General features: G+C 44.4%; 1 protein-coding gene across 3 annotated transcripts in view; it reads left to right on the top strand.

Annotated features, from left to right (window-relative positions):
• The window catches only part of MASP1 (MBL associated serine protease 1), a 124,738-nt gene that overhangs the window by 43,659 nt on the left and 55,243 nt on the right, over positions 1 to 25,836 (top strand). For all 3 annotated transcript variants that reach the window (XM_061637603.1, XM_061637602.1, XM_061637604.1), the window contains exons 3-4: positions 21,378 to 21,555; positions 23,654 to 23,785. In XM_061637603.1, the coding sequence (XP_061493587.1) occupies positions 21,378 to 21,555; positions 23,654 to 23,785 (310 nt within the window). The remainder of the gene's footprint in view (positions 1 to 21,377; positions 21,556 to 23,653; positions 23,786 to 25,836) is intronic.

Below are 25,836 nucleotides of genomic sequence, written 5' to 3'. Positions count from 1 at the left end.
AGAGTCTTGGCACATATGATGGTGAGATCTTTGGGGAGTCCAATGCGAACCAGATTAATGAATGATGGTTTGTCCACAGTCTGAAGTGGTAATGTCTCCTCTACAATGAAATCAATGATTCTCCTGTCGAGATTGCTCTGGGTGACAGGCTCCCTGCCAGATCCCCACCTCTCAAGGGTTGTCTGCTGCTGCTTCAGCATTTTGGGAGGAGGGGTGTCATGCATTGGTTCAGGAAGGCCACGTCTCCTTGCCTTTATTGCTTCTTCAATTGCTCTCAGCTTCTCAGGGTGTGCCCTCTGAGGAAGAAGAACAAAGCATGAATCCAAGAAAAAATGGAAGAGGAACTTCACAATTTAAACATAAATAGACAATGGACACTCTTTGAGGACCAGCATGACAAAGGCTTACCTCAAAATGTTTCTTCACATAGGATGAGGAGGAAACAGCTGATCTCAGATTTTTGATCCTTGGAAGGCAGTAATTGCATCGTACAACAACATTTTTCCCACTCTGGCTCACAAATGTACAAGCTTTCTCAAAGCCAAACCATGGTACTTGCTGTTCTGCAGATGTGGCTGTGGGCAACTGGCACTGCTTCATGCCCTCCTCCTCCTCGTGCACAGGGCCTCCTTTCTGAACCTCACTTTCTAGTTTTGCCTCCTCAGGATCAACAAGCTGTGACTCAAGTGGCCGCACTAACTGACTGCTGCTCTCAGCAGCAAAACCTGCAACAGGCGTCTCTGTAATAAACAAGAGATAATGCTCCTATATGGGTGAACTTCAGCTGTGATGTGTCCCCATCTCTTCCCCATGCTGCAAGATCCCCCAGTCAGAGTGGAAGTAAGCAGGTCGATAGCACAATTAAAAGAGATCCTATTTGCATCATTTTTGCTCACTGAATAACCCTGCCTGGGCCAGTCTAACCTACTATCTCACAGGGTTGTTGTGAGAACAAAATGAGACTAGGGTTCAAATCCCCACATAGCCGTGAAGCTCACTGGGTGACCTTGGGCCAGTCACTGCCTCTCAGCCTCATGAAAACCCTATTCATAGGGTCACCATAAGTTGGAATCAACTTGAAGGCGGTACATATATTTTTTATTTTGAATATGATGATTATGATAATAAATATGCAGCATTTCAAATTAATTCTGTATGAGAAGCATTCCATGCCAAGCTTGGAAAACCAAGGATGAGGTATAAAATGTAGACAAAAATACTTTTGACAAAATGCCGTTTATCTTTTATATCTATATCTATAATTAGCAATACAGCTGAATGATGTATGTAAAGTATTTTTACTTTCCCTTTTCTTTTTTATTAATATTTTAGTACTACTGCTAAAGTTCTGATGAAAGAATAAAGCATTCATTAGCCAAATTCAAATGATTAGAACGCATCACATAAATTCCACTGAAGTTGGAGTTTTTGCCATAGAAAATGAAAAAAACATGTAACCTATAATAGCCCAATAGACAATCAGAACTAATATAAAACCCTATTGCTTCTCATTTGCAAATCTTGCAAGATCTAAGGTAACTCTAGATCATGTGAGTTCAGGTGATGCATGTTATGTACATTTGTATAGATATTAGCAGAGATTGTCAACAGTCTATGATGCTTGTGTGTGCCAATGTGTGTGTTTGTGGCAGGCTTTTACCCTGCACTGAGATCACTGAGACTTAAGACTTAGTAAAATAAGAAAAGCTATTTCATTTATAGAAATACATCGTAGATAGGAAAGGCATACCTAGTTCTAAGTAACTAACTTGGAGGCGCAACACCCAGGTTTGGGAGTTGCCCTCACTGCCCCTTCTTCATGTGTACTGGAGAGTGACAGAATAGGGCTAGAAGCAAATAGAAAGCAAAAATGGAAAGTAGGGTAACATCTAAAGAAATACTCCCCTTTACATCTCTCCTTTCTTTCTTTCTGTATATATATATATGTATTTATATTTATATATATCCCGCCCTTCCTCGCAGTAGGAGCCCAGGGCGGCACTGACAGTGGTTGACCTTCACTTCCTAAAAAGCAGTAATGATGAAACCCCTCAACATTGCCTATTGCAGCCTGTGCAGCTTTGGCACTGTTCATCTTATTGAAGCTTACTTGAGCTTCTGCTTTTTGCACCTGCACATTCTTTTCTAGGCAGCAATTGTGTTGCAGTGACTGCACCACACAGCCTGAGACTTCTCTCCTCCTTGCTTTGGTCACCACATGGCAATGTCATCAAGAAAGGGCTTGCACATAAATACACAAGCCTGGGCTGTGATGAGAACAGATTAATCTCAACTCTGAAATTCACTGTATGCGAACTGAACGGTACTTGTCTTCCTGGTCAAATGATTTAAAAAAAAAAAAACCAACTCTAGGGCTACAAGCTTTAATTTTCACCAGATTAATTAACTAAAAGGAGAGTTGATTAATCAGTGGGGCCTATTTTTATTGGTAAGAATGAGTTTTAATATGAGACACTTGTTTATTGTTTTTAGAGTAATTTTGTGTGTTACTGTACTGGGGAATGCATGAAACAATAACAAAGATCAGCCTTGATTTTTTTTAACTGTGTGCCCTAGAGCTTCTGTATTGAATTCTTCATTGTCTTGCACTCCTTTTAATTATTATATTCTGGAAATTCTCATAGATTTGAAGTCTTGGTGATAAGCAAATCAATTGAAATGTAATTGATCAGTTTATTGAAAGGGAGAGGATTAATCAGTTAAACATTTTAATTTTACATTGCCCAGATATTCAGCTGCAATAAATGGATTTTTTTCAACAAGAGGTGATCTTCACAGGTACCCCGCCTGGGGATGCTGTTGGAGAGAATGGGGTTTACAGGAGTTGTCTCTCTCTGGGACTGGGAATCTCTCTCTTTCTCACAGAACATGAGTTTGAGAGCTGGGGGACTGAGAGGAGGAGCTGCAAGGACCCTACTTCTCACCTCATCTCTGCCAAGAACAAAAAAATCACCCTTAAGCCATTTATTATACACCTAATGATTTTTTGTTATTATTATTATTATTATTACTGAGACAGTTTTTGTCCCACATACAGTTCAGTCTTGTGATTAAACAGGACAAAAATACAAATAAAAAGAAAGATGGAGTTCAAATAAATATACAATAAAAAGCTAGCTGGCATTTTAAAAGGCAGGAGTGCTCTGTCTGGATAAATACAGCACACAGGTATGCATGGGAACAAGGGGAAGAGTTCAAAAAGGGGGGTAAGGAAGAGAAGTAGGCCGAAGTTTCAGAAGTGCCTTGTGATTGATGGAGGGGGCGGCAGCGAGGCAAGGAGAGGCAGTGGGGGGGCAGACGGTACCACGGGGGGCAGGTGCCACGGGGGGGCGGGGGGGCAGATGGTGCCGTGGGGGGCACACACACACACACACACACACAAATCATCGTCACTCACCTCCACAGCTCTTCGCCATTCTGCTGCTGCCTTCTCCTCCGTTGTCCTTACCCTGGCTTTTTCCTCCGGCGTCCATTTTTTCCTCTCAGACGCTAGCAGGCCCTGCCTATTCACCTCTTCCCTCGTGCCTCCTAACACAGATCACGAGGGAAGAGAGAGTCTGTGCAGAGGTCCAATCAGTGTGAGGCACATGTCTTGTGTTAACCAATCACAGCCAGGAGCTGACTTCCCCTTGTTCCCGCCCCCAAGTAACGTCCAACCTAACGTGGAAATGTTAAAGTTGCAGCTGAAAAGTAGGGAAATTACTAGTCGTTCCGTTACTTGCCAAATGTAATGGAATTACCCACTCGTTATTTAAAATTGTAACGAATTACAAGTAACTCGTTAAAAATAATGAGTTACTTCCAAGCTCTGAGCTATACACACTCTTGATAGGCGAGGTTTCCCCGCTCCTTCATTTTCTAATGCAAAGCAGGCTTTCAGCATAGAGCTGAAAAAAGGCTAGAGCGGCAGATGTCAGTTTCAGCATCCACAGAGAACCACGGCCGAGAGCGACTTCCAATTGAATACAGGAAGTTCAGGCTGTGCGGCTCATAGAGACAAGGATCAGAAAGCGCCGCTCACGATTTGATGCCCAAGGACCGTGACGCCACCTCCCCAGCCGCCTCTTTCACACTACCTCACAGGATTTCACACTTGCCCGCCTGCTCACTCACACACCCGCATGCATGCACGCACGCTCACACATGTGGGGGCCCCCAAAGCGCAGGGCCCAGGGCAACTGCCCCGCTTCCCGGTGCATAGGGCCGGTACTGCATCTTACGTTCAGGTTGTATACATGTGTAAATAAACCATCTATCCTAAAGATACCATGGCCTCCGCTGACCTTCATTCCAAGGAAACCAAGCCCTGGATAAGCACTGGCATCCCTGGAAATCTCTCACCACTACCCCAAGAGTATGTTTATGAAAATTATAACTCAGACGCTTAAGAAAACTGTGTGCATGCAAGACTTTGCGTCTACACCCTCAGGGCAGGGAGAAGGGCAGAGAAGTGCAGAGTGGTCCACACTATCCAAGTGTCTGCCAATGTTTTTGTGAATATTGTGCATGTATAGTAAGAGTGGTATATGAATAGCATGCAAGGGTCATGTATGAATATGTGAGAGAGAAAGAGAAACAGAGAGGGAACCATCAATCAATGTGAGCATCCATGTAAATGAGATTGAGAGAATGAAGCAAAATTTGACAGAGAGAAAATATTACCCCACAAGACAAACCCACAAGCAAATTGGTGTGGGTTGCAACATCTACAGAATATTCCATTCCCCTTGGGAAAAAAGAGTGTTCTGAATTATTAGTGCTGAAAAGAAGCTTACATTGAACCCAACTGTTGCTCACCTGCAGTTGTTCTATATACTGAGGAAGGGTGGGATATACATTTATTTATTTATTTATTTATTTATTTATTTATTTATACCCCGCCCTTCCCTCCAGTAGGAGCCCAGGATGGCAAACAGAAACACTAAAAACACTTTAAAACATCATAAAAAGACCTTAAAATACATTAAAACAAAACAAAGTTAAAAACATTTTTAAAAAACCTTTAAAAACATCTTTTTAAAAAAGGGTTAAAGATATTAAAATACATATTAAAAGTAATTCTAACTCAGATGCAGACTGGGATAGGTCTCAAAAGGCTTGTTGGAAGAGGAAAGTCTTCAAAAGGTGCCGAAAAGATAGCAGAGATGGCGCCTGCCTAATATTCAAAGGGAGGGAATTCCACAGGGTAGGTGCCCCCATACTATTTATTTATTGATAAATAAATAAATAGAAATATTATTGCCCTATTTGTCCCACACCCAGAAGTCACATAGTTATATTGGAAACAGTGTGTTAAATTCATTATCTGACAAAGAGCCCCGGAGTGCTTCCAGACATAAGGATGGGCAGATCTGTCCAATTCTCTCAGTTTCTCATTTTTCCAATCTCAAATTGCATTTGTCACATTTCTATAGCAATTTGTGATTTTAAAAAATCCTCATGAAAATTCATCAGCGGAATTGCAATGCGACTTTCTTCTCATAAAAACATTTTTGTGGGCAGTGTTAGCTGATGCAGATGTCTTTGCTAGCAAATTCCCATATATAATGCATTTTTGTATTTATTGCACGAATATATTCCTTTTCATGCACACTGTTCTGTAAATTAGGCAGATTTGTGCACGTTACTTGGCTGCGGAGAACTGCATTGCAAAATTCAAAGAAGTGTGAATTTTTGAAGGAAGGCTGCTTTTCAGTTCTTGTATTGTCGAGGAAAGTTACGTAGGTTTACCATTATATGTGAACTGAATCAAATTTCTCCCCCACCCCTATTCTGATGGAAGCTGAATACTGCAAGCAGGTCTTTCTGATACATGAGCATTACCAATCCCACAATAAAAACCCTTCTGGAGCCCCCTCTACCCACTTCCCCTGCAATGTCTCCTACCCCTGCTGCCCCTGAGATCTGGTGTCCCCTTGAAATTACGCTATCCTAGGCATTATGGTGTTCTGAACCCTGTGATACAATTTAAAAGAAGAGGGGGAGCAACTGAAACTGTGTGGAAAAGCTCAGAACGGAACAACCTGGCAGAAAGGTTTAGAGGGACCGTATCCAAACGGGTACCCAGGGCCGGCACCAGAGGGTGGCCAGCTTGGGCCCTGGCCAAGGGGGCCCCTCCTCGGGGTGGGTGGGTAGTGCTCCCGTTCCATGATCCATGGCAGCATTGGCTCCTGATCATGCCATGGATCACAGAGAGGGAGCTCCTAGGCAACCCCCTATAACCTTGCAAGCCCACGACACCCGCCTGCATACCCCACCTACCTCTCCCATTGTGGTGAATACTGGCTGCACAGCACATGCATGCCTGCCATCAACCAAGATGCCGGCAAAGGCAGCAGCCCCTTAGGGAAGCCTCAGCTGCCATCTTGGTTCCCAGCATTTACTGCAGCGGGAGAGGTAGGTGCAGGCGGGTGCCCAAGGGCCCAGTCATGCCTTGCATTGGCCTTGCAGGAACCCACCAGCCAATTTGGACCACAGTGTCCATCAGTCCAAACCAGCATGTTGGCTGGCACTGATGGAAGTTCTCGTCCCAAACAGCTGGCAAGGCATCCTGTTGGAGAAGGCAGCTTTCAAGGCTTTCGGCTTTCAGCTTGCTGTCCCTTTTCTCTCAAGGACGACAGTTCTTAGGCCCACCCATCTAATCCCATTTGCTTGCCATGAGAGCAAGAGGTGATTGTGTCTCCAGAACACAAGCGGCCTCCCTTGCCTCCCTCATGACCCCTCCCCTCCCTAGGAGATATTCATATTCAAATTGTTTCATTAGGAATTCAGACAAGGTCCCTGTCTGGGAGATGTTACCCTGCATGTGGACCAGCCCTTAGAGGGGATGCGGTCTCTAAGCTCCAGCAAGGCATTTGATTAATATAAGGACAATGGCCGGGAGGAGAATGGGGGGGGGGGTAATGGCACCAGGCCAGAAAGAGAGAGAATTTGCCCCAAAGATGCCAGGAGAACAGAGGAGTGACTGGATTCTCTGTCTGTGTCCTGGGAAATCACCATGGCTTTCTTTTAACGTGCTCCAGATGGCACCGTGGGGAAAGTGGGAGAAAGGTATTGGGGGGCAGGAGGGTGCCAGCTAACAATGGTAGCTTTGTCCTAACTCTGATGTTGCTGTAGCTGGTAACTTCACTTTTTATATTATACACTTTGTCACTCTACAGAGAACAGGAGCAACAGACTCTTTGTCCAAAGGGGTGGCTATATCACTCTTGGGGATTTTGGTTTCTAACTTCATGTTTATGTTTTATATAAGGAGGAGAAATGCTATTTTGTTTGCATTTTAATGAGAAACTAGGTGATTCACACCAGTACACAAACAGCTATCCTTCAAAATCCACACTTCTCTAAATTTTGCAGTTCAGTTTCCCAAACCCGACCGAACAATATGTACACAGATGAACATCTTAAGGGGAACTGTGCATAGACACACATGTATTAGTGAAAGTAACGTACCAACATACACTATATTAGGTGACATTGCTTGCAAAAATATATTGATTAGGATAAATTTATACTAAAATCCTGATTGATTTTCATCAGGATATTTTTTTTAACAAAAATGCAATTAGCTGCAGAAATGCACAGAAGTGAATTTAAGAATGAGAAACTTAGAGAAAGCAAAACTGACATCCCTAATAGCTAACTATATTATTTTATTTTTCTAAACCGTCATGCCGTCACACAGCAACACATGGGGGTGAGCTGCACTGTGGTGGCAGGACAGCAAGCGAAGGGAGGGCCAGCTGGGGGTGGGTGACTGAGAAGTGGGGCAGCCAGGTGTAGGGCAAGCAAAGTGAGTGGGTGGCTGTGGGGGAGGGTGGACGGGTCCGCGACCAAGCGAGGTGAGTGGGTGGGTGCGGAACGAGCAGAAAAGCGGCGGGAGGGAGGGCGAGCAGCTGGGGGGCAAGTGGCGATGGCAGTGGCGGCAGCAGCCTCTGGCTGGGATGCAGGAAAACACCCTAGGGTGAGAGGTAGCGCCGTTTGTTGAGACAGAAGTGGTGCTGCAGGGCAGCCACGCAGCACAGCACGCATGCACCTCTGCGTGTGCATGTCTGTTTAGGGGTGCCTGATGTGTGTGTGTGAGTGTGTTTGGGGGTACCTGGGGTGTTGGGTATGGTGGTGTTTGGAGGTGGGGATTGGTGAGCAAAGTGAACTAGGGGGGCAGAGGCCCCCGTGTGTGTGTGTGTGTCTCTCTCTCTCTGTGTCTGTGTGTGTGTGTGTATTTGTATATTCACATTCCCAGCTTCAGTGCACTGATCTTGCATCATGTTCTAAAAATAGATTATACAAAGCCCTGGGGCTTTATTTGACAAAGGAAGGGAACTTGCTGATGGGAACTTGCCCCCTCCCTTTTGCCCTAGCTGTTAAAAAACACACCGAAAGTACAAACAATATTAATTGTACGAAATTCCAGAGGGGTAGCCTTGTGAGCAGGAAAAACAACCACAGCAACAACAAAGAGTCCTTTCAACTACTATAAAATCTCACACTTTGATTATGGCATCCGTCATACATATGGAAAAGATTCCCAATCAGGCAGACCCCAGTCAGAAACTAGGGATGGCTGAATCTGTCCATTTCAGGCTCTCTCAGTTTCTCATTTTTCAAATCTTCCAATCACCACATTTCCACATCAGAGTGCAACTTAAAAAAAAATAGGCAGGCCTCATCAAGAATTCATCAGCTTTTTAGTGCAAATTTCCCCTTATGTACACTTTTTTGCAAAATCATTTTCTTTGCAATGTGCACAATCCAACTCGTATTTACTCCAGGCTGAGGGGAGTTGGATATGGTGGACCCCTGGCTGAACAGCAAGATCCCGGCTCAGCTGAGATCCGCTGATAGAAGCCCTTTGCCCCGGCTCAGCCTGGGGTCTGTCAGGGAAGCCCAGCCCGGTGGAAGGCGTGCCAGCGGAAGCCAGCAGAAGGCTCCAAAAAGAGGCATTCTGGGGGCATGTAAGGGAGGGGTGGGGGAGACATCCAGCTCCAGGTCAGAGCGCTCCTGCAGGTCCTGATCTGAGCCAGAGTTACACCGGGGAAAAGGTCAGTCTAAGAAAATAATTGCAATGGAAGTGTATGGAGCTTTTATTTTCTGGTCCCTGCCTGCAGCTGCTGGCTGAGCGCACACTGAGGCACCCCAAAGGCTCCCAAACACCAAATGGCTGTCGCCTTCTCACCAACTTCCCTCCCACTTTCCATGAATACTCTGCAAAGCATTTTTGTTTTGTTATTTTCAGTCATGTGTGCACTTATTTATATTCACACACTTTCCCCTAGTATATGCATCTTGGTACACATTACGCAGCGGGAGAACCACACTCCAACATTCGGAGAAGTGCAATTTCAAAGGGGGATTGTGTTCCTGTTTGTGTACTATTTTGGAAAGTGCAAATGAGGTAGGTTCACCTTTAAATGTGAACAGAATTGAATATTCCCCCCCCCATCCCTATCAGAAACGAGAAAGTTTTAAATCCAAGAGTTGGCAAACTTTACAGGAGTTAATGTATACTGCTGTGGGCATCACATTTTTATTTGATCTTTCCAGCTCCTCATCCAGCTCCTTTCACTACCCTTTACTGCCTTAAAGAACGCATGTGCATTTTTCTCATGGCCCAAGAAAGCCAGTAATTGTCCATTTAGGTCAGGGCTAGCCTCATCCAGGAAATCAGTTTGTACGTTCTTACAATGACATTGCCAAACATGCTTGTAGAAGCAAATAAGAGACCGTTACACCATGCCTCTAACTGGATTAGCTAAAGGTTAAGCGCTATTGCAAAATTGGACTTTGGGTTTCTGCAAGACTTCAGTGTTTGCTGAGACAGCCCCATCCGGTCTGCCTGGGCTTCTGAACAAAGGCTTACCTGACCTGCTCTTTAGTTCTGCACATGGTAGCAATTCACAGAACTGGAGTGAGGATTTAAAGTGACATTGGTAGTAAGAACATAAGAAGAGCCTGTTGGATCAGGCCAAAGGCTCATCCTGCTCTCACCAGATGCTTTTGGGACACCTGAACCTGGGAGCAACAGCACCCTCCTCTCCTCTCCTGTGATTCGCAGCAGCTGGTATTCAGAGGAATACTGCCTCCAACAGCGTAGGCAGAATATAGCCATCGTGGCTAGTAGACACTGATATTCTTATCCTCCGTGAAGTTACCTAATCCTCCTTTAAAGCCATCCAGGTTGGTGGCCATCACTGCTTCTTGGGGGAGCCGAATTCCATAGTTCAACCAGAGCTTGGAAAAGTTGCTTTTTTGAACTACAACTCCCATCAGCCCAATCCAGTGGCCATGCTGGCTGGGGCTGATGGGAGTTGTAGCTCAAAAAAAGTAACTTTCCCGAGCTCTGAGTTCAACTTTGTGCCGCTGCATGAAGAAGTATTTTCTCAGATACCAGAAGGAGTACACAACTATCAAGGCTTGTGGTCAGTGGTAGCCTTACTTGTTTAAAGCCCTTTTAAAGCTCTCCAAGTTTAACAGGCCACCTAAACTTAACAGGTAATGATGGAAATGGGTTCTTGTTTCTTTGACAAAAATGTTGTGCAGGCTACTCAGCAAAGCAATTCCCAGTAGGCTCATAGTCCCAGGCTATGGTCTGAAGGCACAGGAGGTCACCACCTTGCTGAAGCTAAGCAGGACTGGGTCTGGTCAGTGCCTGGATGGGAGACCGCCTGGGAAGCACATGTATGCCGCCTTGGGTTCCAGGGTGAAAGAAAGGCGGGGTATCAATGTAACAAATAAATAAATAAAATAAGACAATCCTAGCTGCTGAATCAGGCCAATGGCCCATCTAGTCCAGCATCCTGTTCTCACAGTGGCCAAACAGACGCCTGTGGGAAGCCGGCAAGCAGGGCCTAAGCACAAGAGCAGTCTCCCCTCCTGTGGTTCCCAGGAGATGGTCTCCAGAGGCAGTCCTCCTCCAACAGTGGACAGAGTCCAGAGCCACCATAGCTAGTACCTCTAGCTATCCAAGTTGGAGGCCATCACTACATCCCATTGGAGTGAATTCTATTCCGTAATTTGCACCACACCCAGGGCCATCGTCATTTTCCCAGAGTGTCTCTGGGCCAGCATGGCAGCAGATAGGCCAGTAGCTGATTGGCCAGTACATTATTGAGTGGCATGCAAAGCACCACGCATCTAAATGGGAGGAAAGGGCCATGTTGGAGCATCAGCTCTGCCATGTCCATCCAAGGTGATGTCGCCAAGCCAGTTTCCTGCCATGATAGCACACTCTATGACTATTGCTTGGTCAACCTTGGGCCATGCAGGGCCCAGGTCTGGACCCTGAAATCCTGCATTAATGGCACCACTGAAATTTGTAGGTGATTTTCAGCTAGACAGGACGTGTCCTTTATCGGTACAGATGTGTATAGAGTTTTTCTTGGTTTGTTAGTTACTATTAATTAGTTATTATTATTATTATTATTATTATTATTATTATTATTATTATTATAATAAATGGGAAAGTGAAGGCTGGCATTCTGAGGTGGGGACCTTTTTTCAGCGTGATAATTGCATGAGCAGAACAATTTACGTTTGCATGAGAGAACTTTCCACCTTCTCCTCCCCCTCCCCCACATACCATGTGCCATCCCCAAATCTGCTCCGGAAGGTTGAGGGGAAACCCAGAACAGATATGGGGGGCATGGAAGGGGAGGAGAGGGTGAGAACATTCCATTGCACAAGGATAAATCTTTGCACTGACAAAACGTTTGCCTGTGTCTGGGCTGTACCACTTCAGACTACATATAGGGGACTCCCAACGCTAATGGCCTGTAGCTCAGGCAGAGCACCTGATTTATATGCAAAAGGTCCCAGGTAGAATCCTGGGTATCTCCAAGTAGAGTGGGGAGAGGCATGTGCCTGAAATCCTGGAAAACTTCTGCCAGTTAATGTAAACAATACTAAGTTGAATGGACCAATGGTTTGACTCCTTTGTTCCTATGAACGCCCCTTCATATAAAAGAATCCCCTTCACATAGAAAACTAGCATACTGAAGGGGAAAGTTCTAGCATAGCCTTTTCCTGGTGTGCTAGCTTTCTATGTGCAGGGATTTTTGTTTTATTTTACTGATATGGGGGATTATGCAGCCAAGCGATCCAGCCCAGACACAGTCTTTCCATCTTGGTCAGAACTAAGCCAGAGATGGAAGCAATTGGGAGCGTCCTGGAAAGGTTCTGGTCTTACGGGAGAAGAGAGAAGCCAGGGCTGGAAAAGTGAGCTGAGGTGTTTCATCTGATATCGCCCACTTGCTTTGTGTGAGGCAGAGGTGGGATTAGATCATGAGAGGTATCGCTGCTCAGAAAGTCATGTTGTCTTTTTGCAAAAGAGTGTGGGAATTGTCTGTGCATTATTTATTTGTTTATTTTTATGTGTTTTGCCATGACATTTGCCTGATGCTGGAATGGAACCGAGGCACTGCCAGAAGGGAATACTGCAAAAATGAAAGCATTTGTGGGTTTGTTTGTTTATTTATTATTTGATTTATATCCCTCCCTTCCTCCCAGCAGCAGCCCAGGGCAGCACACAAAAGCACTAAAAACACTTTAACACATCTTAACAACAGACTTTAAAATACAATAAAACAAAACAACTTTAAAAACATTTTTTTAAAAGCTTTGAAGACATTTTTAAAAAAGGTTAAAAAACATATTTATTTTTTTAAAAAAAGGTTTAAAAACATATTAAAAAGCAATTCCAACACAGAAGCAGACTGGATTGTCGATGTGAAAGTTTGGAGAGTGCAGAGAGGAACAGTGAATGAATTCCAGAGCCCTTCAAGTAAAAATAAAAACCATACTAGACAATGAGTTTGCCTTCTCACATATTTTTAAAATCATGGTGTCAGGTGGAGAAATACAGAAGGACATGTGTTATTGAGCATAAATGTGGGAAAGAAAACCGCCAAGCCTGGTTCACGTTTTCACATGGCTGGAATCGTACATTTGGGGAAGGGCCGTAGCTCCGTGACGGAGCATCTGCCTTCCAGGTTCAATCCCCAGTGGCATCTCCAGGGAGGGCTGGGAGAGACTCCTCCACTGCCGGTCCGTGTAGACAAGACTGAGCTAGAGGGACCAATGGTCGGATCCAGCATAAAGGAGCTTCTCAGCTCCTATGTACATTTGCCTTTGCTGTTGTGATCACATCAAGTGTGAAAGTCACATCCACAGCTGAGACCCGGCATGGTGTAGTGGTTAGAACAAGTGTGGGGAACTTCGGCCTAAGGGTCAAGTGCGGCCCTCCAGACGTCTCTATCTGGCTCCCAGTACTCTTCCCAGACTATATACCTCGGTGGCCCTCCTGCACACCCTGAATGTTTTTCCATGGCTGAAATGTGTCCTTGAATCCTGATGATGACTCTTGCTTGTGTGGATGAAGAGCAAAGAAGCCTGTGTGAATGAGTGTAGAAACTAGCTTATTGTACAAAGGCAAAATCTGCCCTCGGAAGGCTTCCTGGAAGAGAATGCAGCTCTTAGGCTAAAAAAAGTTTCCCGCCCCTGGATCAGAATGCCAGCCTTCACTATTATTATTGTCGTTGTTGTGGTTAATGTTGCTTGATACCTGAAGGTCCCCAAGCGACTTACACAATATTAACACAAAACAAAACAAATAACAGACTAAAAAAACATAACAATAAACAAGAACAAAACAATAGCAATACCACCCCCACACAGCCACAGGAAGGTCTGGCAGCATATTAAATCAAAACATCATCTCAATCCATCCAATACCTCAGTCTATCAAATGTAATTCCTATACAGCAATATAGATGACAGGATGATCTCAGACAGGCAACATTTCAGCCTAACCTACCTCACAGGATTGTTGTGAGGATAAGATGCGGGGTAGAGAAACGTGAATGATTCTATGATTCTATGAATGCCTCCCTCAGCTCCTTGGAGAAGGTGGGATATAAAGGTAATAATAATTAGAATCATAGAATAGTAGAGTTGGCCTATAAGGCCATCGAGTCCAACCCCCTGCTCAAGGCAGGAATCGAAATCAAAGCATTCCCGACAGATGGCTGTCCAGCTGCCTCTTGAATGCCTCCAGTGTCGGAGAGCCCACTACCTCTCTAGGTAACTGGTTCTATTGTCGTATGGCTCTAACAGTTAGGAAGTTTTTCCTGATGTCCAGTTGAAATCTGGCTTCCTGCAACTTGAGTCCATTATTCCGTGTCATGCACTCTGGGATGATCGAGAAGAGATCCCAGCCCTCCTCTATGTGGCAACCTTTCATGTACTTGAAGAGTGCTATCATATCTCCCCTCAGTCTTCTCTTCTCCAGGCTAAACATGCCCAGGTCTTTCAGTCTCTCCTCATAGGGCTTTGATAATAATCTTCAAACGCTCAGGGACATGAGGTTAACATGTCCTGGGAGGAGGGAGACTTCAGTTGGTTATATATCCACATGCATGACAACATGTATCACACCAAAGACAGTTGTGCACATGGCAAGTGGGCATTGGCCATTATTAGGCCACAAGAAGAGCGGGGCAGCTAGTGGGAGAGATGAAAGGCTGAAGAGGTACTGTAGTTTATTATTATGATTAATTTCATGTATAAATTGTATGGATCACCTTTTCTGCATAAAGTACCCAATGCAATTTGCTAGGATGCATGGAGTCTCCTTAAAAAAGCTGGGCTGGTCTTGAGTAGATTATGTTCACTCCAAAATTCCTTCTGGGACTTTGCCTAAGTTAAGACCCTCTAAATTTGCCTTGACAATTCACTTGTAGGCAAAATTTGGTGGCCACACCGGACACATCCGCTTACTCTCTGAGCATAGGCCTAGAAGCATAGGTTGGAAATCCAGGTTTTAGTTAAACTTTTAAGATCTTTGTACCACAAGAGCTGGTCAGCAGAGGACAAGGTTGCCTAGAAAGATGGAAGCAATTCAGTGATCATAGTTAAGATTATCGAAAAGGGGAGATGTTTATGTTACAGAGGCGGGAATCCATGAAAAAAGAAAGTGTATATATATTTCAAAAAGAGCGAATATCTGGTTGACTCCATGCTGTCACTATTTTGCAGGAAGGATTCAAGCACATACCAGAATTTCAGGTTTGTGCAATTATAGTGTTCTGTCACCAGAGTGCAATGTATCCACCTTTTTTTTTTTTTAAAAAAAGGACTGTTTGTGGTTAAGTATATGATGCAGAAATGCACTGAAAAGTGTGGGCTGGACACATGATTAATGGAAGATGTATGAACTCCGAGCAAGCAAATCAGGATGAATGCTCATGTGTCATATAACCTCTCCATAAACAAATCAGAATGAATGCTCCATCAAGACCGGGCATAGTCTCACCTCCCCACAAACTTTGTGCACGCAAGTCAGGATGAATGCTCAATAAACAGGTTGTCTCTGGAGCATCCCTCTGAAACCTTTCGTGCCTCACAGATTCAAACACTTAGGAGGCTCTCCCTGTTGATGGCAGGACAGCAGTGGCGGTCTTGCCGGCTTTCACTTTTTGCCACCACTGGCCAGCCCCCATTTTTCACCTTATTTCCTTCCACATCATAAGGTAGAATCATTCCAGGGTTATTCTTGGGGAGGGAAATGTTTTCACCATTGCCACCACAGGCAGCAGCAAACAGCAAAGTAAGAGAGAGATAAAAACTGCCACCATGTCCCAACAACAACAATAAGCACTCCACATTGAACATAAGAACTTAGGAAGATGCCTTACACCAAGTCAGATGGTGGGTCCATCTAACTCAATGTTGTCTACACTGACAGGCAGCCAGCAGTTCTCCAGGCTTTCAGGCAGGGAATCATCCCCAGCCCAGAGATGTTGCCAGGGATTGAACTTGGGACCTTCTGCATGCAAACTCGATGCTCTACCAGTGAGCTACGGCCCTTCCCATGACTCATGCCCTGAAACTTTTTTTAAAGGAAAAAAAAATCTCCCCACCTGCTTGAAATCTTTCTCCCAGATCAAGGTGTTCTTTTAATTTCCTCCAGCCAAAAGGGGGGGGGACAAGCAAAAATGTCAAAACCTTGCACATTTTTGGGGTACAAAATTATTGTACCTTAAAAAAATGCCCATGATTCAACCAAAATGAACCACCTTTAAGTCCCTCTGCTTTCAGGAGAAAAAAGAAATAAGCATGCTCTGTTATCTCTTCCATTGAAATCAGTGGGACTTAAAATCCCATTGTAACTTGCTCTGAGTCTAGTTACTAGTCTATAGGATGGGGTTATGAAAGTGAATAAGTGGAGGTGGAAGGCACACTGGGGTCTCTTCCATGCGCTGGTCGGGATGGGTGAGAATTTCGATTCAGTTCGCACTTCAAGCAGAATTTGTCAGATTTGCACTTTCCAAAACAATATGAGAACCAAAACTCAGCCATCCTTCAAAATTTGCATTTATTAGAATTTTGGGATGCAGTTCGCCTACTAAACAACATTTACAAAAATGCATATATTAGGGGAAAGCGTGCATAAAAATGAATATATGAGTGAAAATAACATGCAAAAAGGCATGAAATGATGAGAAATGGGTTGCAGAAATGTGTCCCTTTGTCAAAACTGCCCACAAAAATGTGCTTATTTGAAGAAAGTGCAGTAAAATGGTGGAGAATTTTCATGAGGATTTAAAAAAAAATCATAGATTGCTGTAGAAATGTAGAGAACTGAATTTAACATTGGAGGAATGAGAAACTGAGAGAACCGAAAGAGACAGCTCTTTCCATCCCTCTGTGCTGGTGCCTGATGCTTATTAAGACTGATAGGTCAAGAGACAGGAAAACCAACAGTAAGCAGAACCAGAGGCAATGGCAGGCAGGGCCAACTAATTCTAATTCCGTCCCTATCGCGCTTTCTGCTGAGTTCTACAAGGGCGACACCGAGGGCTCCTCCACACTTGTGGTTTTCTGCCGGTGCATTCTGCAACATGAATCTGATGAAACAATAGGGCATTTAGTGGTGGATTTCTACAGCAATGTTTCTCCAATGTTATTGTATGATTGCCATCTGGGGAACTCTGGAGCTATAGTGCAACAAAAGTGGGACAAAAAATAAATAAACTGGAACATTTGTGGCATGCAAAGTTACAGGAGTTCAGAAGGAAGCTGCAGGACACGCATGACTGCAAACAAAGCAGTATGCAAGTTGGAATCTCAGTTTCACATACACTCTCATGGGGGTCTGAACTAGTAGTGACTGACCAGGAATGAGACCTCAGGGTCGTAGTGGATAGCTCAATGGAGATGTGGACCCAGTGTGCAGCAGCTGTGAAAGAGGCAAGCTCCACGCGAGGGATCATTAGGAAAGGAATTGAAAATTCAACTGTTAATATCAATTCCTGTTACACAAATCTATGGTGCAACTGCATTTAGAATACTGTGTGCAGTTCTGGTCGCCTCACGTCAAAAAAGAGATGGTAGAGCTGAAAAAGATTCAAAAAAAGACAACCAGAGTGATCAAGGGGATGGAGCAACTCCCCTATGAGGAAAGGTTGCCGCATTTGGGGCTTTGTAGTTTAGGGGAAAAGGTGAGTTGGAGGTGACATGACAGAAGTGCAAAAAATTATGCATCGCGTGTAGAATGTGGACAGAGAATTTCTTGTTCTCCCTCTCTCATAACACTAGAACTTGTGGACATCCAATGAAATTGAATGTTGGAAGATTCAGGACAGACAAAATAAAATACTTCTTCACACAGCACGTAGTTAAACTATGGAATTTATTCTCTCACAAGAGGCGGTGATGGCCACCACCTTGGATGACTTTACAAGAGGATTAGACAAATTCATGGACGATAAGGCTATCAACGGTTACTAGCCAGGATGGTTATGCTCTACCTCCGCAGTCAGAGCCAGTATGCCTCTGAATACCAGATGCCGGAAGCCGCAGAAGGGGAGAGTGCTCTTGCACTCAGGTCCTGCTGGTGGGCTTCCATGGGCACCTGGTTGGCCACTGTGAGAACAGGATGCTGGACTAGATGAGCCCCCTTTGGCCTGATCCTGCCACAGAGCTCTTCTTATGTTCTTATGTTAGTATGACTACCCCAAACATTTGCAGGCACAAAGGATACTGAAAAGAGGGATTGCATACAGTATAATTTATTTATTTATTTAAAATATTTCTATCCTGCCCTTCTACCCTATAAATGGGCACTCAGGGCGGCTTACAAAAATAAAATCAAATATGTACATAATAAAATTGTAAACAGTAAAATCACAAAAACATTAAAATAAATTAAAATACATAAAATACAATTAAAATACATAAAATACAATTAAAATACATAAAATACAATATATATATATATATATATGTCTTGTAAGTACAGGTCTGTGGCTTCGTTATGGAATCAATCCATCTCTTGTTTGGCCGCCTTCTTTTTCTACTCCATTCTGTTTTTCCCGGCATTATTGTCTTTTCTAGCGAATCATGTCTTCTCATGATGTGTCCAAAGTATGATAACCTCAGTTTCATCATTTTAGCTTCTAGTGATAGTTCCAGTTTAATTTGTTCTAACACCCAATTATTTGTCTTTTTCGCAGTCCATGGTATGCGCAAAGCTCTCCTCAGGCACCACATTTCAAATGAGTTGATTTTTCTATTATCCGCCTTTTTCACCGTCCAACTTTCACATCCATATATATACATATATAACATATGGGATTGGTACTAAAGGGACTACAAAGGTAAAATGTAACGCAGAAGACATAAAGAACCCCGATGTTGTTATGACCACAAACCATCACGAATGCACAATAAAAAGGGCATCTGGAGGGGCACTGAGACCAAGGAGGAGGAACCTGATAGGCAGTGCCACCCCCTGGACTTGTTCTAAGTAAGGAGGCAGGTAGTTGGAGGCTGGCTAAGAGCCAAACTCCACAGCTTTCATCCTCACAATCCAATGATATACCTAGAAAGTCAAAAAGGAGTCAGAGGGCAGGTTCACGGTGACTTACTGTGAGATTGGTGCTACTTGCATCCCAGTTTAATTTGCTATCCCATAAGAACATAAGAACGTAAGAAGAGCCTGCTGGATCAGGCCAGTGGCCCATCTAGTCCAGCATCCTGTTCTCACAGTGGCCAACCAGGTGCCTGGGGGAAGCCCGCAAGCAGGACCCGAGTGCAAGAACACTCTCCCCTCCTGAGGCTTCCGGCAACTGGTTTTCAGAAGCATGCTGCCTCTGACTAGGGTGGCACAGCACAGCAATCATGGCTAGTAGCCATTGATAGCCCTGTTCTCCATGAATTTGTCTAATCGTCTTTTAAAGCCATCCAAGCTGGTGGCCATTACTGCATCTTGTGGGAGCAAATTCCATAGTTTAACTATGCGCTGAGTAAAGAAGTACTTCCTTTTGTCTGTCCTGAATCTTCCAACGTTCAGCTTCTTTGAATGTCCACGAGTTCTAGTATTATGAGAGAGGGAGAAGAACTTTTCTCTATCCACTTTCTCAATGCCATGCCTAATTTTATACACTTCTATCATGTCTCCTCTGACCCGCCTTTTCTCTAAACTGAAAAGCCCCAAATGCTGCAACCTTTCCTCGTAAGGGAGTCGCTCCATCCCCTTGATCCCAGTCCCACCTCATCGACTTCTGATCATTTTAAGTGGAGAGGCCAGGCAGGCACTGAGCTGGGAACCTTTTGTCTGCCCAACCTGTGCGTTACCACTAAGCAATGTCTCCTCCCCGATAATAAAGAGGCCTCCAACCCCTGGAATTGTCTTCCTTGCCCACTTCGCAAGCCTTCCGCTGCCTAAGGTATAGCTAAGCTATTTTTAAAGATAATATTCAAACTCGGTGGAAACTATTTTTCCTACATCCTGAGTGAGTTTGTCTTCAGCTGTTCCTAAGCTGTGATAATTAAGACAACCTGATGGAAAGTTTCAAGTGGCCACATGACTTCATGGGGTTTTGATGCCACAGCACACTTGGGTTTCTCTTTCCCAGTCTTGCGGCAAAAGGTTTACATAGTTTACAGAGGGGCAGGGCGTGGTGGGCGCCTTGGAAGACTGCAGACTTGGCGCAGCTCAGAATGGGTCTGTTCTTTTGAAAAGCTACGCTCCAGATCAACCACATGTTATTGGCCTTGGTGCTGTTTAAGTTACCAAGGAAGGATCATTTCCTTCCAGAAAACTGCAGGGCCCAACTGTGATTTATTAGTTGGGCTTTGGGGCCGCTTCACTTTGAGGATTCGGGGTGGCTGGCAATACTTTAAGAATGAAAGCGGTGTATGAAAGAGGAATTGTAGCCAGGCTGCTGAAATGTAAAATATATTTCTTCTCTCTTCTGCCGTCATTTGCAAATTGGCCTGGTTTCCAAATGATGTTCAGATTCCAGGGAATATGTTGGGTTGGAGATCAGAGGAGATAATTGCAACAGCAGTCCTATATTGACTTGATAATAGATATAGTCTATTTCGTTTCATTTATTACACACATGCCTGTTTTGGAGGGATGGTCCATCCAGGCAGTGTTTCAGGCTCTGTTTCACACATGCCATCTAAGGCTGTTTTGAGCCTCTGTCTTATTGCTGGTGTGGATATGTAGAAGACAGAAATGCAGTTTTAATTTTTTGTCTCCATCCAGGAAGGTGAAGATATAACTTCATTTGAATTGTGCTGTGCTATGCATGAGACCTGTGAACACACGCGTTCTATCCAAAGGTCATTTTCTAGTCCTGTACCCACTATATTTTCTGAACTGTTGTACACAGTTGGGAATGAGTTCCCTCTCTCCCCCCATCATTAGCCCATTTTTTGGAGACTTCCTCCTTGTACATAAGTGCTCTGCAGATATTTTGGACTGCCGCTCCCATGGCCACGCTGGCTCGGTCTGATGGGAGTCTCAGTCCCAAAACTCTGGAGAACATCACATTGGCAAAGGCTGATTTGAAACCACGGACTGACGACTATCCTTGATTAGAAAATCACAGAACAGAATCATAGTAGAGTTGAAAGGGGCCTATAAGGCCATCGAGTGTGAGTCCATCCCCCTGCTCAATACAGGAATCCAACTGTCATGGATACATGGATCATGTATAGTAGTTTCTGCATTTGTATTTGTTTTTGTATTTATGTATTTGTTTTTTAATTGATTATCAAGCTGTTTTGTGTTTTGTAGATTTGTAAGTCTTTTTTTCTAGAAAGCAATGAATAAATGTTGCTGGTGTTGTTGTGGTTTCCCCTCTCATTCCTGCATGACCTACGTGCTCTCGATTGTGAGTCTTAGAAGGGGCTTCACCAGCATCAGCGTTGCCACCATTTCCAATTCTTGTTCTGCAAGAAGATCTGAAAAGGTGTGCAGCTGCTGCTACTGCAACAGTCAGTGAAAGGGCAATATATCTCCAGCTGTGGGCTGATGGAACTTTTCCTTTCTGTTGGCCTTGGGACAGGTTGAGTCTGAAGAGCAAGTGTTGGCAACTTTCTGCGGGAGAGAGGCCACAGACACAGAGCAAACCCCGGGGCAGGAGGCAATTGTGTCCCCAGGTTCTTACATGAGCCTCACATTCAGATCGGACTTCTCCAACGAGGAACGCTTCACAGGCTTTGATGCCCATTATACGGCAGTGGGTGAGTAGTTCTCTGACTGTGAGATGGATTGCCTAGGCCAGTGGATTCCAAAGTTTGTTTTCCATTTCTGCCCGGGAACCCCCATGCAATTTTATAAAGCTAAGTTAAACATATAAGTTAACAGGGTCGGTTCCAAAGGGCGGCCAGGTGGGGCACTGGTCGAGGGCCCCTGGGGCTACCCTTCCGCGATTCGCAGCCCTGTAAGTTAATATAAGCCCTCTATATATCCATATATGTATCCACACAAATTTGATGTCTATATGAAATATGTTCAAATGTAGGCAGGGCAGTGAGGTCCTCAGACCATTGCAGAACTACAGTAGGTATTTATCCTTCCAGGCATGAATTATGAGTCTCTCTTAGCAACCATAAGGGCTCACAAAATTCACTTTTGTTGTCCTGCCATTAATCCCCATATTTGAAAATGGAAATGGACTACCTTCAAGTGGATCCCAACTTATGGCGACCCTACGAATAGGGTTTTCATAGTAAGCGGTACTCAGAGGTAGTTTTACCATTGCCTTCTTCTGAGGCTGAGAGGCAGTGACTGGCCCAAGGTCACCCAGTGCTCTTCGTGGCTGTGTGCAGATTCGAACCCAGGTCTCCCAGGTCGTAGTCCAACACTCTAACCACTACGCCACACTGGCTCTCAATCCCCATATTTAAGGAATGTAATTTAAAAGTACATGAACATCTGCAAATATCAAGGACTTCACCAGTACAAAACTGATACGAACAACAACTTCACACCACAAAGTATATATCACTGGACAAGTCCCACAGTATATGCCTCAAGGAGGCATTTTCATCATTAGAGCTCCAACAACTATCTGTATTGGACAGTGCCTTCCTATACAAACATTGTTGAGTCCAATATAACTTGAAACCTTCTCTTTAAGGAGCTTCTGAAGAATCCCAGCACTCTCTGGAACAAGTCTGAAAACCTCTGATCTAGACGTCCCCTAGAGGCAAATGTCAGCTTGCCATAGCTAGCCCCCCTCTTGCCATATCGCCCTCCTACAGGTTCCCAAGCACATGCCAAACAGATCTCCCTCCCTCCATTGCTACATTAGCTTCCTCTCTTACTTGGTGTCATTTTCCAGGCTGCTAGCCCTCATGCTCAAAACTCTGTCCTTGACTGTAGTGTGGTCTACAGATACCGCAGATTATGCAGTAGTACTCTTCCTGGACTCTTTCAGATTTCCCATGGGGAAATTTAATATTGAATGCAAAAAATAAGACTCCCTTGTCATAGAAAATTAGCATTTCAAAGAGAAAGTTTTTAGCTTAGCCTCCTTCCTGAGGTGTGTGTGTGTTTGTGACAGAACATTCAGACATGCAGTCTCCCACCTGCAATCTGAAGTGTTATTAGGGTTGGAGAAATTCGATCCAGTCTGCATTTAAATGAGAAGCTACCTAATTCACACTTTCCAAAACAATACATGAACCAAAAAAAAGCCATCATTTGAAATTCTCATGTCTCCAAATTTCGCAATGGAGTTCTTCAGCCTAGTAACGCCATGCATTCAAAATATGCATATACTAAAGTGCAGGGATGGAATTATCTGTCAATTTTGGTTCTCTCAGTTTCTCATTTTTCAAATCTTAAATTTAGTTCTTCACATTTCTGCAGCAACTTGCAAATGTTTCTTCAAAAAATCTTACGAAAATTCTCTAGCATTTTAGTCCAAATTTCTCCTGCTAAACACAATTTTGTAGGCAATTTTACTAACGTGCACATTTTTGCAAGCAATTTCATAGAATGCATTTTTTATGTTATTTTCACTTTCCCTGAACGTATGCATTTTTGTAAACAGTGGCTGGTAGGAGAACTGCATTGCAAAATTTGCATACCTGTGAATTCCAAAGGATGGCTGTGCTTCGGTCCTCATATTGTTTCAGAAAGTGCGGATTTGACAGATTTGGCTTGAAATGCGAACTGAATCGAAATTCTTGCCCATCCCTGGTAGAGTGTGTACAAAAATGCATGATTTTGTTAAAGTAGCATACGTACAAAGAAAGCATGCATTTGAGAGTTTAATAAATGAATAAAGTGAAGAAGAGAGTTTGCTTTATGCTCCCTTCTGTCCTGCAACAGATATCGACGAGTGCCTGGAGAACAGTGACGAGGAGCTGGCCTGTGACCATCACTGCCACAACTATATTGGCGGCTACTACTGCTCCTGCCGGTTTGGCTACATTCTCCACTCTGACAACAGGACTTGCAAAGGTACCGGTCATATCACCACCCTTGTAGTGGGCCAGGGATGGTTGCTCTGACAGTCTAGAGCAAGGGTGGAAAACCTTTTTAGCCCAAGGCTCAGATCCAGAAGTGGCCCAGCCTCTGCAGGCCATTCTTGACAGGTAGATGAGGTCAATCACTTGACATCTGTCAATCGCTTGACAATATATCTCTATCCCACCAGTTAAAACAGCTAGACTGGTGAGAACTAGGGAGAGGGCTTTTTCAATTGTGGCCCCCACTTTGTGGCATTCCCTCCCAAATGATCTCCGCCACCGGGCCTTGAAGACCTGGCTCTTCAGCCAGGCTTTTGGGGTGGGTTAGGTTTTATTATTGTTGAGATTTTTAATGTTTTAATGTATTTGTATGTTTTTATTTTGTACGTCGCCCAGAGTGGCTGGACAGCCAGCCAGATGGGCGACTAATAAATTTAATAAATAAATAAATAAATTGGGCGATCCAAATTGCAAGCTGGGAGCAGGCACAAGCTTGTCCCCAATCTTAGCAATGTAGTCCCACAGCACTAAGATCGGGGTTAGGCCTCTGCTTGCTCTTTGAAAGGCAGCAGGCAAAGGCTTATCTCTAAATCTTAGTGCAATGGTGCTTAGCGCTAAGATCAGAGAGTTCTCTCATCTCCCAAAGTAGCACTTAGTGCTTAGATCAGAAATAACAGGTGGGCGTGGTTGGCCAAAGTGGCTTTACAGGCCAAATCCAGAGGCCTGGAAAGCCTGATTAGACCCACGGACCAGAGGTTCTCCATGCCTGTTCTAGAGCAGGCCTGTGCAATTTGTGCCCTGCCAACCTAAACACAGCCCAGCAGCTATGCTTTGCTTGGTAAACTAACTGGTTTTGCCCCATTCCTGGGACTGCATGTTGCAGGTGGGGTGTCCAAAACTGGCAGGCCATGACACATCGTTGAAGCTTACGGAGACCTGCCATAGGGAAGTATGCTGACTAGGATGACCACAAGCAGTGGAGTCTGGTTCATTCGGGCAAGTGGAGCACTTCCCCACCAAGCTCAGCCTGCCCTTAGCCAGCCTCCACCTGCCTGCCTTCAACTAACCTTACAACCTGCTCAGTGGTTGCACTGCCTGTTAGCTTCATGTTCCTTCTTAGTTCCAGTGTTGGCCCTTGTAGAACTCAACAGGGAAGAGGAGGAGGATGGGGGCAAAACTACAACTATTGTATTATTATGATGTATTTTATTGTAACCGAGATGTACGTCGCCTAGAGTGGCCATTGGCCAAATAGGCGACACATAAATTAAATTATTATTATTATTATTAGAATTAGTTGCCTGCACCTGTCATTAGCTCTGGCTGTACCTACTGTTGGGCTCCCTGCCTTTCGCCCCATCAGTCCCAATGGGTACCACCACCACTGACAAGAAGTCTTTATCATTAGCACTCATCTTCATCAAGCCATAATTTTCCAAAACGATGCATGGCATGAAAGAAGTGGACAGAGAAAGGCTTTTCTCCCTCTCTCATAACACTAGAACTCGTCAACATCCAATGAAGCTGAATGTTGGAAGATTCAGGACTAGAGATGGGGGAGAATTTCGTTCATTTCAGAACGGAACCGAAATTTTGAATAGTTCGTATACTCTCTCTGCATTGCGAAGCGAGCGTGGTTGCTGAGACCGCAGCGGATTTCCCACCACACCAGAGTTTTTAACAATGGGCGCACCTCCGCCGCTTCCTTTCTTCAAGTCATAGTGAGACGTGTAGCAGCAGGCCAGCAAGCAGCTTCTTTGCAGCCAGAGGCAAAAGGGGGGGTGGAGATTCAGTCTAGAGGGAAAGAGTTTTCTCAGGTGGAGGAGGAGGGAGCCCTGTTACTTCTGCAGACAAGCCAGTGCTTTTTCCTCCCCTCTTCTTGACAGTCATATTGACAACCTGCATTTTCTTCTCTTTACCTTCTTGGCTTGGAGAACAGGCTCAAGGCTTCTCTGTGGTCCTTTGGCTGGCTCCAGCACCTTCCTTGATGGATGGGTGGGGTTTGCTTCAACTGGGCAGTGTGTGCGAGATCGCATCGGATTA

This window comes from Rhineura floridana, chromosome 7 (assembly GCF_030035675.1).
Source record: "Rhineura floridana isolate rRhiFlo1 chromosome 7, rRhiFlo1.hap2, whole genome shotgun sequence".
In the NCBI taxonomy this organism is placed as follows: Eukaryota; Metazoa; Chordata; class Lepidosauria; order Squamata; family Rhineuridae; genus Rhineura; species Rhineura floridana.
The sequence above is the reverse complement of the archived record's forward strand: the minus strand, read 5'-3'. Positions and strand labels throughout refer to the sequence as shown.